Below are 18,910 nucleotides of genomic sequence, written 5' to 3'. Positions count from 1 at the left end.
AGATACTGGATCAAGATGCAAAACTGATTTCGATGATAGCTGATAGCCTTTTTAAAACATTAGAATTGAGCTAATATACATGAACTAATGAACTACTATTTGTTCCAAACTCTAGTACAGCTTTCAGAAAGCACTCTGAAGGACTCAAATATTACATCTATGAATTGTCTGAATTGTGGGGAAAAAAACACATAATCTTTTTTACTGAGTCCTAGACTTGAAGGCCTAATGGGATGAGGACTTACTAGTGACACCTGGGGGGCAACACACAGAAGGTTCAAAGATGCTAACAACTCCAAGCTCTGCAAAGTAGGCAACCATTCACACAGGGCTTAAGAAATCTGTATTAAAAAAATGACTGGATGGTCCAATGTCATGTGGGTATCAGTAATGAGCTATTTCAGTTATTTTATTGTACCTCACGTGAGTTCATCAGGCAAGCTTGAAGTAAAGTGTCATTCTGATCAAGATAATGTCAGTAAGTAATGAAGCTCAAAATTAATTAAAGGCAGAAGGTCTCGAGCCCATGCAAGACAACCTTGTGGGATAAGAACTCTATCTCCTGTATAGCTTGGATCCTCTCTGCAGCAGGACAACATAACATTGGTGTGGTGTTAGGCCGAGCTGAACTGACACTTAGGGAGCATCGAGGCAGGGACCACAGGTAAGGAAATATGGATGCAGTCGCTGGGCAGCAAGAAGTTCCACACAGTTTTTGTTAAAGCCACGGTAGTCTCCTGAGACAGGCTGTAATGAAAATACTCCCCAGCATCACGACGATGGTTACTCCCGCTGGCACAGAGACCCCGAAGTATCTGATTTTGCGGGGTGAAAGATAGACCTTGCTCATGTATTGCACTCCAGCAACCTTGGGCAACTGTGAGTGGCCAACTGTGAAGGAGGAGAAAAAAGTCTAGAATCCATTAGCCACTTATCAGACGAGGGCACAGCAGGGGATAGAGCACTGTAAGGAATCCTTTAGGAATGTTATCCGATGCATTAATTCCTAGCCTACTCAAATGCATTTTTCCTCTCCTTAAGTTCTTCTCTGCCAATTAATGTATCTTTGATCTACATAGCTAAACTGGTGTTTGGGAGTGGGAAACTGGTACTTACCAAGGGACCCTGAATGATGCAATTTTGTATCCCATGTCTTTGAGAGGGGAAATGCAGAAGAAATCAAGAATTTTCAGACAGCTCCCCGAGGTAATTGTTTTGGGTTTTTGTTTGTGTTTGGTTTTGTTGTTGTTGTTGTTGTTTTGTTTTGTTTTGTTTTTTCCCTGCCAACTACCCCTAGAGGAATGGTTGTATTTCCTTATCTCACTAAAGCATTCTGTCAGTTCTTGGAACTACAAAGTGGACCTTTATGCAGTAGGTGGGCACATACACTGATAAAAGTGCTGATCATGATCATATTTCCTAAGAAAACAAATATGATTCCACATGCCTTCAGCATTGAGGAGTGTGGGAAACAGCCTCATAATCAGCCATCTATAGCAAATTGTATCATTGTACTGTAGATCTACAAAATGAAAGATATCTCTGAAAGCAGATGAACTAACTCCCCTGTGTTAACAGTCCAATCACATATAGAGGCTCTACACCTGTCTTTGAATTTATGTTGAATATCACTTCATATTTCATTTATTAACACCCAAAGGTCTCGCCTCTCTCTTATAAGTGCTGTTGTGGAAAATGAAATCCTTCAGTTCTCCCAGTGGTTCTGCAGCTGCTGGTAGAGCATCAGCAGCTGAGGCAAGTAAATGTTTACTCAGTCCATTCTGTGAGCTGTATCGTCCAGCTCCTCCAAAGATATTTCTAGAGCAGATATCAGTCAAGTTGCTCAGATTTGGTGGTTTGATGTTAAGAGTCATCAAGTAACATAACACATCTAGGCAGAAGTTAGCAGTCTTTTAAAGATTTTCTTTTCTGAGGGCTAACCAAAACGAATGCCATCCTCTCTGGACTAGAGTTGGTCTGTTTGTGTTTCCATTTGTGGAAAGGTGTATTTGTCAGAAGTGAGTGTGGTTCTAGGAAAACATGCTTGTCAGAAAAGAACTGTGTTCTGAAAAATGTGTTGAAAAGTTTCAGAATTACCAGTATGTGCTGTTTGACAACAAGGAATGCAACAGCTCCATTTAACTTGAAAATGTCTGTTTTGCAATCCAAGTTAATCAGAATGGAAAGGTCAAAACTAAAATGTGTTGCAAAATGACTGAAGCAAAGATTCGATTCACCCAAATAATATTTTTTTCTTTAAATGTGTTAATTCCACACATTTTTAGAATTTTGATTATCAGTTTAAACTGGAAAACTTTTCCATCCTTAAAACCTCCCTGTGACAGAATAACCATCTCCTGATCACTGGTAATACCAATGTTCATTAATGCATAATGGATCCAGGGTAAAGCTTCAGCATTCTTCATCCCAGGACATTCTGAATCAGACACAGCAGGGACTTGAACCCAGATCTATTTTGATTAAATGAAATTTGTCAATAAAAAAGAGTTTCCTCCAAGAAGTTTTCAAGAAACTCTAATGAGAACCATCTGCTGAGGGACATCCTCCTGTGACCAGAATTTTGAAAGCTACAGACCTCTCAAAATCAAACAGAAAAGCAATTTTTCCATTTTAGAACCTCCGTTCAGCCCTGCAATGATTAACCCCTCATCCTTGTGAGTCTTTCCCTCTAGTACTCTCACATTTTATTTCAGCTAAAATTACTTTCATCCTTTATCAGCTTGCCTGTACAAATTTGTGCAGCAGCTGCTGTGTCCATTGAAGAGTGAGATTCATGTGAATAAAATAGTTTTGACCCTCTGAGTCCTTCGTGTCTGAGATAAAAACCCACTTCCACATTTCCTTAGGGATTGTTTTACCTATCTCTGTCCAAATAATAAATATCAGCAAGAAAAGCAGTGATATAAGTCAGATATTGAAGGAAGTTAAACCCTTTCTTAAACATACTGCCAGCTTCAGAGAAATAGTTTCTCTGTTTGTTTCTTTCATTCAGATTGCATGGATAAAAGGACCTCTCTCCAGACAAATCAAGCTGTGTCAGGGGGCTTGTTTTGTAGCAAGAAAAAAAACTTCAAAAAGGCACCAGGGCTCATATTCCCACATTGCTCCCTCCTTTCTGGAGGAAACCGGCAGATCGTTCTTCAAACTCCAGCTAGACCCACACCAAGTCTGAGCCGAGCTGTGTGGCAGCGCATGCCTGGGCCAGCGTGGGCTCCAGGACTGTGCCTTCCCTGAGCCCAGCCACCTCCACTGCTTCCTCTCCCTTTCTTCCTTTCACTGCCAGCTACAGCCTCTGACTGAAAGATCAATGGAGCTGCTATGATACAAAAAGGAAAATTTCTTACATGCCTGTTTTCTTTGTATGACCATTAACATTTCTGAGAAAAACTTCTCTGACAGAAGAGCTTTGCAATCCTGAATGTTTTACCTCTTCCCTTTTTGGAAAACAAGTCCTCTGCAGTTGTAATACGTATAATTTAAAGCAAAACACAGGAATTTCCTTAAGTGATTACTTGAGATGGCAGTAACGAAAAAAGAAACTCGGCATTCTCCACTGTGCTTATCTTTCCTTCTATTTACATTTTCAATATCCAACAAGGAGCCGAGTACACTTTCAGATTCAATTTCCAGTCACCTCCACACTGGTACACAAGGGGAACTCTGCCTACAACAGAGTTAGCTTCGAGTATGAAAGCAACCTGAGTAGAATAAAACAACTTGCCCACAATTTCTTCAACACTTAACTGAGCCTGTTTTGAAGAGTCATCTCCATGTTGCTTTCACTTTGTAAACTTTTAAAGAAAACTCACTTGATGACAATTCATACCATGTGGTTTCATCTCCAGGGAGGACAGCTCTGTGCTTGTTCATACAAGATAGCGGCAGCATGAATTCACATCAGTAGTGTGAATCCACATTAAAAATAGGTGCAGCAGTACTGGGTTTCTGCAATATTGTGGATCCTCAGGACAAATGGAGAGAACATGTTGCCAAAGCAATTACTCTCCACATCTCCTCAACCCTTAAAGTCCCTATGTCACCACACCCAGGGAAGCAGGGCAGATGCCTGGGCAGAAGGGGAAAGAGAAGTAGGCTCAGTGTCCCCATGTATAAGAGCAGAGAACAAATCCTCTGCAAAGGCCAGGAGTGACTGGTATAGGACAGCATTTGTGTTGACGCTCAATTGAGACCTAATTGTTATTAAATAATTATTAGCATTCAGTGATAGTTAAACCTACTTTGCATGAGAATCCATTATAAGAATGACAAATAGCAATTGTTATGGAATGAGCTTGAATTCATTCTTACAAATTTATGAAATAACAATCCTATCTATGCAGACCTCATTTACTAGCTGGTGAAATGAGCAGAAATAAAGAAAAGCTAATAGATAAATCCCCTAAGCAGCTCCAAATAAAATGTAAAACTATTGCAAAACAGCATAAAATAAAAAAGCATTATTAGCATAGAGTTTAGTCCACAACTTTACAATGTGCTGATTTAAATTTTGTAACTTTTCATCAAAAGTAGCAAGACAACAGAAGTAAAAGTCAATAATGAAGACCTGTTCTAATTTGATATTTTTTTCCAACTATAACCAAAAGACTTTCTAGATTGTTTCTGTTTGACAAACTCTGATTTCCACTAATAGGAATTCTCAGAGAAAATTCTCACTATCAATTAGCAATTTCCATTCCAAGCATCTGTAATGGAGCAAGTGTGGCAGTCCTCTAATGACTTTTTTTCATTAGCATAGACAGACAGACAGTTGAGAACAGGTTGAGTTTCTGTAATTAGCAATGAGCTAATAAAAAAGCAGAAAATAATGAAATGTTTATCAGAAGTGATCGGATGAGTATGTCTTTCCCAACACTTCTCTCTCTTACACGTTCATTTTTCTTTTCATTTTATGTCGACATGTTCAAAAATCACTTTGTTCCCTCTTTTGTTTCTGCATGTACTGTAAATTTCAGCTCTGCAGAGAAGGACCACCCCATTCAGAGCTGCGTCCATTGAAGATTTTTTTAAGCATGCGGCTCTTTGAGCAGCAGAACTAATGATACCTGGCTTCCAGCAGTTTTGTGTCTCCTGGATGGGTTCTCTGACGTCTAATAAGGTGTGACTGCCAATTAAAGCCTTTCCTGTGGCTGACACAGTCCTAACAGTGCTGTCCCATGTGGCTTCTCAGAGGTCTAATAAAGGTGAGCTCATAGCATGCTCATGCTCACAGTGAAGAAATGCAGGTATGCTCTCTCCTCTGCTTGACTTTTTTGTTTTCTCAAAACTTGTTATAGCAAAATACTTTCTATCTTCTGGCAAATTTAAGTGAAAATGGCCATAAAGCTCAAATGTGACTGAGGATACACAAAAGGACATACAAATGCATATCAAGTTTCTTTGGGAATACGGGCTAAAACGTGTTATTTCTACAGGAGACTATCTCAGTCAAAGGACTTACATCTGAAAAGTGGTTTTACCTTAAGTGGTGGTTTGTTTCCCTTAAAATTCTTGGTGGATGTAAAGAGCCATCCCTGGAATCTTGCCTTGTATCATTTTGGTGGCCTGCCACTTCATCCAGCAATCTACTCTTCACTCGTCAATTTAATTGACAAGACAAGAATTAGCTTCAACATCTTAACTTCTCTCTGTTGGGCATCTTTGTAGAGAAAGGTTTTGTTCTTCTACCCTTGAGCCACAGCCTGTGTCAGACACTTCATGGTGTCCCTGTGGTTGTTTAAGACTTGGAGCCACCCACGTGACTTCATTCTCCTCGCTCAGAGCTGAGGTTATACACAAGGAAAGACCGAGCCCTTCCTCTGTACTCAAAATCATTGCTGTTCATTGCAAGACAAAACAATCTTTTTCCAAGTATCATCATTATGAATTTAACTTGGAACTGTAAAACACAGGGACTGCTCCGTCACTGCCCTGATCTATCACTCCCATGATTTCAATCTCTTTTAGCTTTTCACTCTCCATATCATTAAATGGCATACGCAGTAATTCCTGTATGAGAAGTTTTTGGCCTCATCTAGTCCTCACTTAACTCAAACATCATTGTCTTCACTGACTTGAACAGGCACTGAGACAAGATTAAAAGGACACTAATTAAGGGCATGGAGAACCAGCTCTCTACTTTGCAGATCTGTAGCCATAATTAATAGAGAAATTGCATCAGGGACCCTAATGAAAATTAAAAAAAAAAAAAAAAGGGGGGTGGGCAGGGAAAAATGTGATAAAAGATTACAGCATACATTTACTTCATGGGTTTTTGTGGGGGGTTTGTTGAGATCGGGGTGGAGAAAATGGCAACATCTAAACATTAAGATGTGATATAATGTTTGTGAAATGGTATTTTTTTTCCCCTGTCATTTCATTGATTATATTTTCAGAGCCTTGCTTTTATTTTCTCATACCCAGGGCATTTTATACCATGTAGAAGGGTTCCTCACAAGGTTTCACATTTGCACAAATACAATGAAAATATTCTCTCATAGTTGAAGTCCCAGTATTTTGTGATGGAAAAGCTTGTTTATTCACACAAAAAGGGCCATCCTGCTGTTATAAAAATCCCTCAGCTAAATGCTTCAGTAAAAAGCCTGCTGAAGAAAAAATAATAATCAAACTGTCCTGAATCCCTTGAGACTGTGGCTCCAAAGAGGTACCAACAAGAATGCTCCTTGAAAACATTACAAAAAACATAAGTAGTCTCATAAAAACAACTGTGTTCTTTGTTGGAGGGAGATTTTTATCTTGCAGAGGCAAAAAACATTGCTATTGCTCTCCTATCATGGGCTGTCAAATGTCCAGAATGGTTTTGTCCTTCCTCAGATCCTTCAGGTCTCTCACACAACTCGTGTGGGGCAGGAGAGAAAGTCACGGGGCAGATCCAGATCACAGCAGATCTGTCTCTGAGGTGGGGTATATTCCCACCTTATTCCCTTGCCTGAAAGACCGGGAGGGTCACGGTGCAAGGTCCGGAGGCAACAGTGCTGAATACAAAATGGTGAGGACAAAGAGCACAGTGCCCATAGGAACAGGACTGCAAGGTACTACATCCCGTCCAAGGCAAGTGGGAGATGGAAATGGGTGAAGGTGGGTCTGAAACAGGGCTCAGGGCAAAGCTACAGGCTGCCCGGCTGGGAAGCAGCATTATATGGGTAGATTTTAAATTGTTGCTATGTAGAGAGCCTTACAGACATCCATGTTGGAACAGCAGGGGAAACGCGTGACCTCTATACTTTGTAAGAAAATAAATTTGTTTGAAAAGGAAGCCATACTCTTTACATGTTATTGACCAATATTCAAGATTAACAAAAGTATTTCATACCAGAATATAGTGTTAAGAGACTCTACCATGAAACAAGTATACTTCAGAAACTACCCCCTTGTTCTACCTTTTTTTTCTGTTACATCTGCTAGAAATAATGACTACAGAATCTTTTTCAACAAAAGGTCATTTATGTCAATGGACAGAACACAGAGGATCAGATCACCTGCGGTAATTGCAAATTAATGCTCTACTGCTAATGCATTAACTACACAATATTGATCTACAATTCAATCATACAGGCTACTGTGAAGTGATTTTTACTTTAATATTTTTACACTTTTATTGCTTTTTCCATAATGCATTTTCTCTTTCCACTGGAATTTTCTATAATTGTCTCCATTTTTAATTTCCTACAGTGAGATGACTTTGAAAAATGTATGTCTCTTTCAAAGCCTTGCAAAAATCTAACAAACCATCAATGTGACATGGTAAATCACATAGATGATGCAAAAGATGCAAAAAATCCGATATACATCTTATTTTGATGAATTGTGGCTTTAAAAAAGCTTACTTAGAAAAAAAATTACTTCAGCCTCACTGGAAGCTTATAGTAATGAACTATGCCTCAGAAAGATACAGCTAGACATTTCTGGAGCTTTTGGTATGCAATGAGTGCAGGATTATCTCCATAAAGAAAGTTGTTATTTTTTCTGATTTCATGCCTGTACTGAAAAGGAATTGGTAGATTTGAGTATGTTACAAAAAATTATTGTGCTATGGAATCAGCTGAAAAATGATTGAAATGTTTCAGCATTTTTAATGAAAAATTAAAAAATAAGCGGGGCCTTTTTATAACTGTTTCTGAAGTCCATAAAGTGTGAGAATGCTCTCTTATATTGCTGTATAAAATTTTAACCCCAGATACCAACTACCATGTTCCAATTTGTTTTCTATACCTGCTGCAAAACTTTCTTATGCCTGAACTTTTTGCCAGTAACTACGCTAAGATGTTGCCCTCCATCTTCTAAAGGAGGGGACAGAACACACTTCGAATACTGAAACTCTCCTCAAACCGTTCCCTAATATACCTGCTTAATACCACTTGAGGTGGTTACAGCATATATCAAAATATGGCTTACCACCTGATTCCTGACTTGCATTCCTGTGTATGATTTTGTAAATGGAAAATAAATCCCTGTATTTTAAAAATAAAAGCAATTGGAAAAAATAATGGAGAACTGATTGCAGGTGAAATAGCTGCAGAGGAAAACCTGATCTTGCTATTAATTGAGGTCCATTTATTATTCATAAACCTCTTCTCTAAGAGATATGCCATATTGCAATTAAATCAACTCACACAAATCCTTTGTATTATCTTTGCCCATAAACGTCACCCTCTTATGGCAAAAAATACCCAGGACTCTTGCCTAGGCAAAACAAAGAGAAACCCAATGGCCATGCAAGTGCTGCCCCCCCAGGCTCTCTAGCTGGGCTGGATGGGTCAGTACAACCTGTGCTGCCTAGTGGTATCAGACTGCATTTAATGCTGGATGAACTGACATTCCCTACCTTTTAAAAATACTGTTAATGAGGAAACATCCACACGCTATTCTGTGTAACAGGGAGGTGATAGCAGTGGCAGTACCCGTTTTGAGACCACTGCTCGCTTGGCACAGACGAGTGCAGAGCTCACTTCAGCACCACCAAAGCCTGGGCTGCTGGCTTTCTGCCTCCGGGTCAGTCAGAAGGTGTCTTCATGGTTTTGAAAACATGAAGTATGATCACAAAACATGCAGTATTGTGGCACTCCAAGTGTCTATTCAGTACCATCTCCAACAGTGTCCAAAGCAGATCCCTAAGATAAGGCTATGGGACGCATATGTAATTCCTCCAGAACAGTCACAGCTTCTACCTACTTAACTCGGGGACTTGCTGCATAGTGAATCTTAACATACTGAATCATTCAATAGATTGCTTTATTTGATGAGATCTCCAAATTCTCTGTATTGCTCTGTATTTTGGTACTGAGTCAGCAGAAGTGAACTGTCAAGGCTGTCACGATAAACAACAGAGGTTTTGACTGTTGAAGAAGGAAAAACTTGGGCATGTGATACCAAGGACATGGTGGGAGAGAGACTGGGATTCAAGGAAAAGCTTATCAGCTGGCTATTCATGTGACCTTGTTAAGGAAGAAAACAACGACAATGATTCTCATAATCCTAATTAGGTTCCAAAGATGATCTGTGAAGATGTGGCTGTCTTCTTCTGTCTATCACAATGTATCTTGCCTGAGCGTAGCAAATAAAAGTTTCAGTCTAGTCCCAGTCAAGTGTATTTCTTGTAAGAGTGTCTATAGACATTACTCATTTCCCTCTCCCTTCCATTTGTCTTTCCCAAGATGAGGGAAAAGACTTACAGCCTGTACTCACAATCTTGTATGAAGTTTACTAAAGGCTTATTTTTAAATAAATGTAATTGAACTAGTTCAGACCCTTACCTACGCAGCAGCTTTAGAATCCATTTATCTTAGATTAGTTTAAATGACTTCCCTACTTCAGTGAAACAGAAATAAGCCACTCAAACTGAGGATAGGTTTGATCCAGGGGTGTTTAAAATCAGTTCTAGAGATTATTTAAGTTAAACTGGTGAAGCCTAAGGACAAGAAAAGAGTTTTTTCACCATCTTCGGGAAAAATCTGTTGAAAAGAGAAATTGTTCTGTAAAGGGCAGAAGACCAGTATAGATCCAAGTAATTTCTGGAAGCCAGTTCCAGAGAACTTGATTATTACTAAAAGGAAAACAATAATTAATGTTTTGTAAATCCAATATTCTTTCTCTTAAGCACTGACTGGGATGTCTGCATTAAATTATATTTCAGAATTTTATTACCACTGAGTCAAACCAACAAAAAAGAAAAGAAATAATAAAAAATAAACAGCTACATGGGCTATATAAAGGAAAAATGAATAAATTACATTTAGAATTTTCATTTTTAGTCATCGAGAAACAGATACAGCAGACATAGAACAGCAAATCATTCCACTCTGTGTAGTTCAGATCATGTAATGTTACAAAGCCATCAAAACTGCAGCTCCATTAGCAATAACAAATGAAATGCATCTATAGCACTAAAAACATTCCCTTGCCAATCCTACTTTTTTGTAGACGAATGCTGCTCTGTAATCTGTACTGTTACTCAGTAGTTATATGGAATCAGCTCTCAGACCACTGTGTAAGAAAGGCTGATCTTTTCTCTGTCCATGGGAAAAGAGGAGTTTGAAGCATTCTAATACAAACTAAAAAAAATAGGGAATGGTATTAATAAATCCAAAGAACATAGTAAGTCTATAAAAAAGCAGAAGCCTTCTACTTCAACTCCCAGAGATGCCAACTTTCATGTGCATTAAAAAACCCAACCAAATCAAACCACTGAGTTGGCCTATTTTATTTTTTTTCTGAAACATAGCAAACAAATGACTAATCTCAGCAGTCACCATAGCTGTGCAGAAAGAACGGTCACACTGAATCTAATTTTAATGTCAAATTGAATTGTGGGAATGAAACCACACCAGTCATCCCATGGAGTGACACAAAGCCGATATCCACAGGATGCACAGCTGCTGTTTTCTATGATGGGAACTACAGATAAAGGGGATGAGTATCTACCAGAATGTAACAACATATAATGGAATACTATAACATAACTACCACCTGCTCCTTAACAGCCATTCTAACATATATGCTGCAATGGTGCCCTGACATACCTAGTAGAGCAGGTAAGGGGCTGATTTCCAGCCAATTTCCTGGTGCCCATAACCGCAGGCCACCATGGCTTCCTTCCATGACAGGGACTAACTAACCATGTGAGTCTGGACAGGACCTCAAAACAACCCATCAGGCAATGTAAACAGCCTCAAATACTGCATGCAGCCCGACACCTCACTCCAATGCAATGGGCTGCAATGCCAGCACCATATGCAGGAGGTGCAGCTCTGCACCTCCGGTTCCAATAAACATGCTTAAGGGACACGGATGCCTGGATAAACAAGAGTTACTTTAAATTGGCTCCCAGGGGGATCAAAGAAGTACTCTTTGAAATCCCTCTCCCCTTGAAAAGGCTCTACAGAAGACAAAAACTAAGAATAAGGGAAGATCAGGTAGCTCAAGCTTAACACTGAGTCAGTCTTGTTTGTATGACAAGGGAGAGATGTTTAAATTTTAAATCCTATAGGTCAGAGAAAAAAGTGACAGCATACTCATGGCTAGCCTTTTCCCAGATTGCTACTGTGACACCGAAAGTCTTATTTTGGCAACTCCTCCTCCTCCTTCATCTGAAATGAATGTCTCTTAGCAAGAAGCATGAAGATAAAAGCATGAAAATTCCTTTCAATGGCATAAAACCCTCACTATCCTAACGTTTGAAAGGAAGATACATTACGGTTTTAATTAAAGCTGTTTCAGTGTTAATGTTTTAAAGAAAGAAAAGGTACCTGTAAAACAGATGCCCCACTGTGCAGAAACTGGAGACCACTTTCAGCAGAATCAATGCCTCCAGTTGCTAAAATGGGAAATCCTGGAAGAGCACGGGCTATGGCAGAGACTGCGCGGAGGGCGATGGGCCTAATAGCATTTCCTACAGAAAACCAGAACATTGTGTTAGCAAAGTCAGAACACACCCTCATGCAGTTTGCACATCCCTCATGGTAGGAACATGAGGAACTAACATCTAATTCTGAGATGCAGATATTATATTCATTCCTAAATTGACACCAAGTGTGTTTCAATTGGTATCAATACTTGTATTATGAATTTGGCTGAAATAGAGAAAATCACAGAAACATTTGGATAAACATTACAAAGCTGCCTTGAACATTTTAGCTGATGCTCAAAACAAAGACTAACAATGTCTGAAAGAGAAAGCACTACTTTACTATATAGCACACTGTAGACGAAGAGATCTATGTTTCTACATAAAGAATTAGGTTGATTCTTTGAACGCAGCTGTTGTCCAAGTAAGAGGGAACATCTCATTTATGTCTGACTAAAAATTGTTTAAAAGTGTCATTTCACTACACTTGACATTTCATATATTATTTAATATGCTTCCCCTTTTGATGTTTGTAGATTCATATAATCCTTTAGGTAAGCCCCCTTTAACTATTAACATGACAGTCAGAAGCTCAAAAGAATAAAGTATATTCATTTATGGTTGTATCTCCAAGACTGGAGCTTACATTTTCAAACTGTATACAGAGGTTGAGTCAGACTACTCCCTGTTACATTTAGATGAATTATGATTAAAGTCTCGATACACTTTGTCTGCAATGCAACTGCTTTGGCTACATCCTATTGATGGTATGCAAGTATTTGAAATATGCATACAGATGCTGCTCATTAAATGATGGATAGCATAGACAGCTGACACTTTCAGTTATTTATTTTTTAGGCTAGTTGTGATTTCTCTAGGTAACTCCTGTATTCTTAGAATGTATACTGAATTTAGAGAATCAGTGTTATCACTGGACAACAATACAGTATTGTAAGGGAGGGACACATTGCTCCCAGAGGAACTAGCTGGCTGTCAACCTATGCAAGGAAGTGCTAGTAGCTTTTGGTTTTGTTTTTTTCACTGTATTAGGTAACTTGGGGAAATACCATGACATGAAATAATTCTGAACACCCTCCATGGGTATTATTATAACCTTTAAAGCTCTGACCTTCTTCAAGAGCAAATAAACAAAAGGGAAGAAAGAAATAAATCCAAAGCGATGAACAAAGCAAGAGGAAGAAGAAACCACAATTAGGAAGTGTGGGAAAAGAGCCCATGTGGAAACAGTAGCTGTTGCATTGGCACACCTCTGCTTAGATGCCTTCAATAGTCTTCAATAAAGGATAAATTACTTCTTCAAGCAGCACTGTCACACTGACCCCAGCACCTCCCATCCCTCCAGTGTCCTCATCAGTGCTTCCTCTCAGGCAGTTTTACTGGTCTCCATGAAGGACCTAATGCCGGCTCAGGATTCTGCTCTCTAGAAAGAGCCTCTGCCTTGCTTGGATATCACCTAAGATCTCCCCAATCTAGCTGGAAGGGTCAATGAGGAGAACGATCCCACACAAGTTCAGGTCACAAAACCTGTCATGTCTTGCTTTAAATAGGACAGCTGCACTGTCACTTTTTCAAGGAGCTGTTCTTTCAAGGTAATTTTCCATTACAGAAAACTGAAATTTGGTTTGTCTTAACCATTAAAAATACTCTGTCTTCATCTCACGTTGTCTTCTGCAACATACCACTGCCCCTTGCTGTAATCCTGACAGACAACACTGAATTCACAGGAGACCCTGGCCCATCAGTATGAAACACATTCACATGGAAAGCTCAGCTAAGCAGTCTCTATTGACATCTGCTCTGGATTCAGCACAAAATTATCTTCTGGGCAATGACAACTTCTGCTGCCTCAGGAAAGACACCTTCTCATTATAATACTTAATAAAATATCTCCTCCTTCTTCAATAGCTGATCTCTGCACCTGAGCAAAAACCAGAAGACTCACTCTCTGTTCAGACAGATTCTTCCACCTGCCATCAAGAGGCACCAGATGTTCTTCCGTGCCCATGGTAGGGATCAGGACTGCTCACAAGCTCTACACACACACTTCTTGCTAGTTTAACAGAGACTACATATAGATATAATGTTTTCAGCATATAAAACTTTCATTTGCATAAATGGAAAGCCTAACCCAAGATGTACTATCAGTGTGTTATGGTGAAAACTAGAGCCTGGTTCATAAAAACTAGATATCTCACCAAAACTGCCTTAAAGAATCCAAGATCACACCAGAAAAAATCACAGAAAGGAGCTGGAGCTGAACAGGAACTTTCCACATAACAGTAATGAGTATTTGCCATCATTTGTGCTAGATTGATTGTAACACATTTGAAAGGAACAGAATGATTCTCTGAAAGAGTATGACTGCAAATGTCCAAAGAGCAAATATTATGACTGAATTGATGGCCCAGTCTTAGAGAAAGACTTGAGACAAAAAAAAAAAAAAATGGAACCATGCTCTTTGCTCTCACAGATTTATTTATAAAGCCTTTCAGAGGGCACACATGCCAAGACATATACTACACGTCCAAATCCATTGAAAATAATCTCATTGGAAAACACTAGTTCATGAAATTCCTCAAATATTCAGTGTTTGAAACTGAGGCTACAGGTAAGCATCAGACTTGCTATATTGCTTTCAGGCACTGACACAGCTGCTCCAGAATCTCACTGTGATGAGGTAGTTATTTTTTAGAAAGGTGAAAGAATGCAGACACTGGTAACTCTGAAATTATGTGGCTAGAGGGAAAATTCTTCTCAATTTGCATGAGTTAAAAACTGGCATCTACCCTGAGGGATGAAGTTTTATATTCTTTTAACCCCAGTGTAACTGAGAGTTTGCATTCAATCAGTTTTCAAGCCTTATAGACCCTTGACCTTAATGATATCTTGTAGCAAAGAGCATCACCACAAGAAAACATTTCCAGAATATAATTATCCCTTTCTTAAGTCTGATTAAATTAGCCACCTTCTCACTTAAAATGTCTGTCTCTGTACAATGGACAGTAGAGGAAAAGAAGCAAATGGCAGTTTATTTAAGGTTTCAGCACAATAGGTAATCAGAAAGGCCTTCATTCAGTCCAGAGAAATCAAGCATATGATTAGATTAAGCCTAGCAGAGATGGCAATGAGACTTAGAATTTATTATGGAACATAGGTACTTTTTAATACTAGCTGCACTTGATATTCATAATGTGGGTTATTACTTACATTTGGTGATTAGTAAATTAGTGATAAATTGGTATGATCGCAAAAGTATTACATTCATCTATAATTCACCCAAATTAATTTAAAAACATTTCAGGAGTGCTTGTGATGAGAGTAAATAAATGGCTCTAATGACAATCAGAGGGTTGACTGAGGTGTAACTATTCATCCCAGCATTTTTTTCTTTAGTCTACAGAATACAGAACAAACACATAAGAAGGTGCAGCCATTCTCTTACACATTTCTTGATCAACAGTTCAGAAGCTTCCCCTATTGTAATAAAAACCACTGGTCTGGAATACCATGTGATTTACTTGTGATAGAAATCCTACTGCATAGTGAATGGTGAAACAATTTTCCAGATTAAAGCCAAAAATGGAAGAAAGAATACAAACAATAGTGATGCTAAGGTATTAAAAAAAAAAAAAAAAAAAAAGAAAAAGCAAATCGACATTGAATCTGACCTAGCATCTATATTTTCTTGCATTTTCTTATGAGTACCACAAGAAGGTAATAAATTTCATTATAGAGATTTGTGGAGAAGGAGTTTTTAAAAGATTGAAATAAAGGAATTTTAATGTCAAATTTTAAAACAGCTGTAAGTAGCAGTGGGAATTTGCAGAACACTGTCTGATAAATCCAATGGTATTTAAGAATCTGAGGTCCAAGTCCAGGATGCATTTAAAAGACAGCTCACACAGTAAAAAATAAGCATCCACCACATACTTTGATGTGTTAGGACCTGTAAATTCCACTAGTTAAGCACCCATAGCTGGGGAAACTGCTGATATGGTACTCTCTTAATAGTAGCATTACAGCTGCTACCAGATGCTAGATGTGGCTATCATTTACCTTGCTGTAAAACAATGAGATTTAATAAACAAAGTCAATTTATCCAGACATCAAGCAGGTGAATGAGATTTGAAAATTAAAGACAGACAGAAAAATACCTGGTGGAGATGACATGCTACCCTATGTTGAAAACTACTCTTTTAAGCCTCTCATTAATTATTGAACAAATACTTGCTATTATATAAAGATTTAAACACTGAAATAATTATATGATGAAAAAGTTCCTGACCTTTTTCTTGCCTTAAAACAAAGAGTTTGGGTTTTCTTTTCTCTTTCTCCTTTTTCTTTTTTTTTAATAAAAAGTCAGATTTTTTGACTATTAGGGACTGCAGTCAAGGATATCCAATGGGAAAAATACAACATGAAGGACAAACAGAACACACATCAACTAAGTGCCTCTCCCTTATCAGTGCAGATAGGCAGAGCTGTCCTTGTCCTCTGACAATAGCAGACTGATGACAAACTGATGAGAAGTACTATACCTACTTATTTGTTTGATTGTTTATTTTTCCCTAGGAAGTAAAAAAACCTCTTTACCAATGCCAGAAGACACATGTTTTATTATGACTTCATAAGTCCTTGGAGTCTCCAGAGGACTCGATCCTGACAAAGACCAAAAATGTTCACTAGATTAAGGTTTGAGAGCCAAACTTAGTGCCATCTTCAAGGAGAAGCCAGGTTTTAAAGCTTCAAGGAACCCAGTAGCTTTGAAATTTCCTAGCAGAAACAATTCATATCTTGATCACAGTGATCCACCAATGGGGAAAAAAACCCCAAAACAGTCTCAGAAGCCTTGAATACTGGGCTACATTCTCACTTGTGATATATTGCACCAATGTGGTCCTTTAAAGTCTTTAACACATATTTTCAGCAGCTCTAAATGGGTCTTTAGGTAAAAGATGACCCAGGTCCATTAAAAAACAGCCAACAGAACTGAGGTGAAACAATTCAGACTGATAATACTGAGCCTGAATCTTGAAACAGTCTGAATGGTCTTTATCAAATCCTCTATCAACAAAAGAAACAGATTTAAAAGGAAACCAAACTCTCATACTTTTGGTTAGTAGATGACTTAAAAGCAAATTTTTTTATCTATGGTTACTAGATGGAATAAAGATGAATTTGGGTCATAATTCTTCCCATTCCGTGCATTGTAAAGTAAAATTATTTTTTAATTTGCATTATATTATACTACACTGCAGTTCTTTACAAATTTAGTATCAGGTTTAAACCACAGAGCCTAAATATTACAAAGAAAAAATAACTGATACATTATTTTTAATTAATAAATTGCTGATAAAGTCTGTGCTGCTAAAAAAAGTAAACCCCAAAAATCTAAGCAACATCACCCTCTCTCCCTCTGCATGTACATTCTCAGAAGACAGTTGACATCGTTACCGCTCTGACTGTTAAAATTAATAAAGCTAATGCCAAAAGAAGCCAATGACAGCAAATATCAGACTTGAATGAAAAAGAATTACATAAGGGAATTGGTCTGGGAAAGTTCAGGCATTGTAGATGATCAATCCGGTGCTGCAGGAAGTAACTAGATAAGAAAGTTTAGGGATTAGGAAAAAAACACAGAAACCATAATTCTTTGTCAAGACATTTTCTGCATAATGTGTATGCTGACTAGTACTGGTGATCAAAGTATTTCATATATCTATCTATATATATATATCAACTGCAGTTGCAAACAGTCCAGGGAAATGTTCAGGTTATACAGAATTCATTTGCATTGCATTCCTTCTGATTGCAATTATTCTATATGTTCTTTCTCTCTCCCACCTGTAGGTGGCCACCATAAGCTATGCTTATCAAATAACTCATTAGCAGGGTTTTCAATACTGTCATATCCAGATAATTAGCAATTTATTTAAATAACCAATTTCTGTGGAAATAATTGCCATGGAATGCCCTGAACCTACTTTTTATAAACTATAATAAAAGTGTTAAGATAATCCCTGACATTTGCAAATGCCATTAGTTCACCTTTCCTTTTGATAGTGCTATGGCATTATGTTTAAACAATTACCCAATAACGCAGCAGTTTAATGAAACAGTGTAGCATGCACATCCTTCAAAATGGCCAGAGAATGCATTTATATGCAGAAGAAAACCCAATGAATAGACATGTTTAGAGAGAAAGACTATCCACAGCTGTTATGAGATCCCCAAATGGGGGACACAATATTCAGTGCACTAAAAAATACAGGACGTGCCCAAAGAGTGAGTTCAAGATGGACCTTGTCACAGCTTTAATGGTGCAGAGCCCAACACTTCTCAGGATCCAGAGAAGACTCTTTTCACCGCTCCTTATCTATTTCACAGCCTGGTCAGTCCTTCAGTCTGACTACTCACACATTAATAGCCATTTTCCAAAATCACTACTAATAATGTACTATTTACTCAGGCTCTGCTTATCTCCAACCAAAAGTTGTAGATATTCAGGTACCAAACGGAACATTTGTGGGAACATTCATTTCATGGGATGTCTCCACAACAGTTAGCCTACATCTTCAAAGCAACGGCTACCTAATGTTTCATTTTAGCAATTTGTGAAGGGTGATGCGCCAACACTACCAAATCAATAGTGAAGGTTCTGCCTACTATCATGAAGTCAGAACTTTACACAAAACTTTATTCTAAAGTTAATGATTCTGCAGATTTCAAACAATTTCTATCTCACTTTGACATTGCTGGCTCTCGAAAACATATCAACTGACTGCATTCTACTCGTTTTTGTTAGTATATCGTGACTATCTATAACATTTATGGCTTGATAAACTGATGATGTGTTTTTTATTTCAAAGGTTAATTCTCATTTGATTCTATCTGGGGTACCTATGGATTTGAGTCTAACCTGTGACTGGAAAAAAGAAGTAATCATTTTGCTTCATGTTTCCTTAAAAAAAAAAAATCGTACCCAAATAGAAAAAAATAGTGGAATGT

At 38.2% G+C, this 18,910-nt stretch overlaps 1 protein-coding gene across 5 annotated transcripts in view; it reads right to left on the bottom strand.

The window, feature by feature from the left end:
• DPYD (dihydropyrimidine dehydrogenase) overlaps nt 1–18,910 on the bottom strand; it is a 360,191-nt gene that overhangs the window by 55,668 nt on the left and 285,613 nt on the right. For all 5 annotated transcript variants that reach the window (XM_042805542.1, XM_042805516.1, XM_042805526.1 and 2 more), the window contains one exon: nt 11,784–11,926. In XM_042805542.1, coding sequence (XP_042661476.1) covers nt 11,784–11,926 — 143 coding nt within the window. The remainder of the gene's footprint in view (nt 1–11,783; nt 11,927–18,910) is intronic.

This window comes from Tyto alba, unplaced genomic scaffold, assembly GCF_018691265.1.
Source record: "Tyto alba isolate M040663 unplaced genomic scaffold, T.alba_DEE_v4.0 Super-Scaffold_1000006, whole genome shotgun sequence".
In the NCBI taxonomy this organism is placed as follows: Eukaryota; Metazoa; Chordata; class Aves; order Strigiformes; family Tytonidae; genus Tyto; species Tyto alba.
This window is presented reverse-complemented; position numbering and strand designations above follow the sequence as displayed.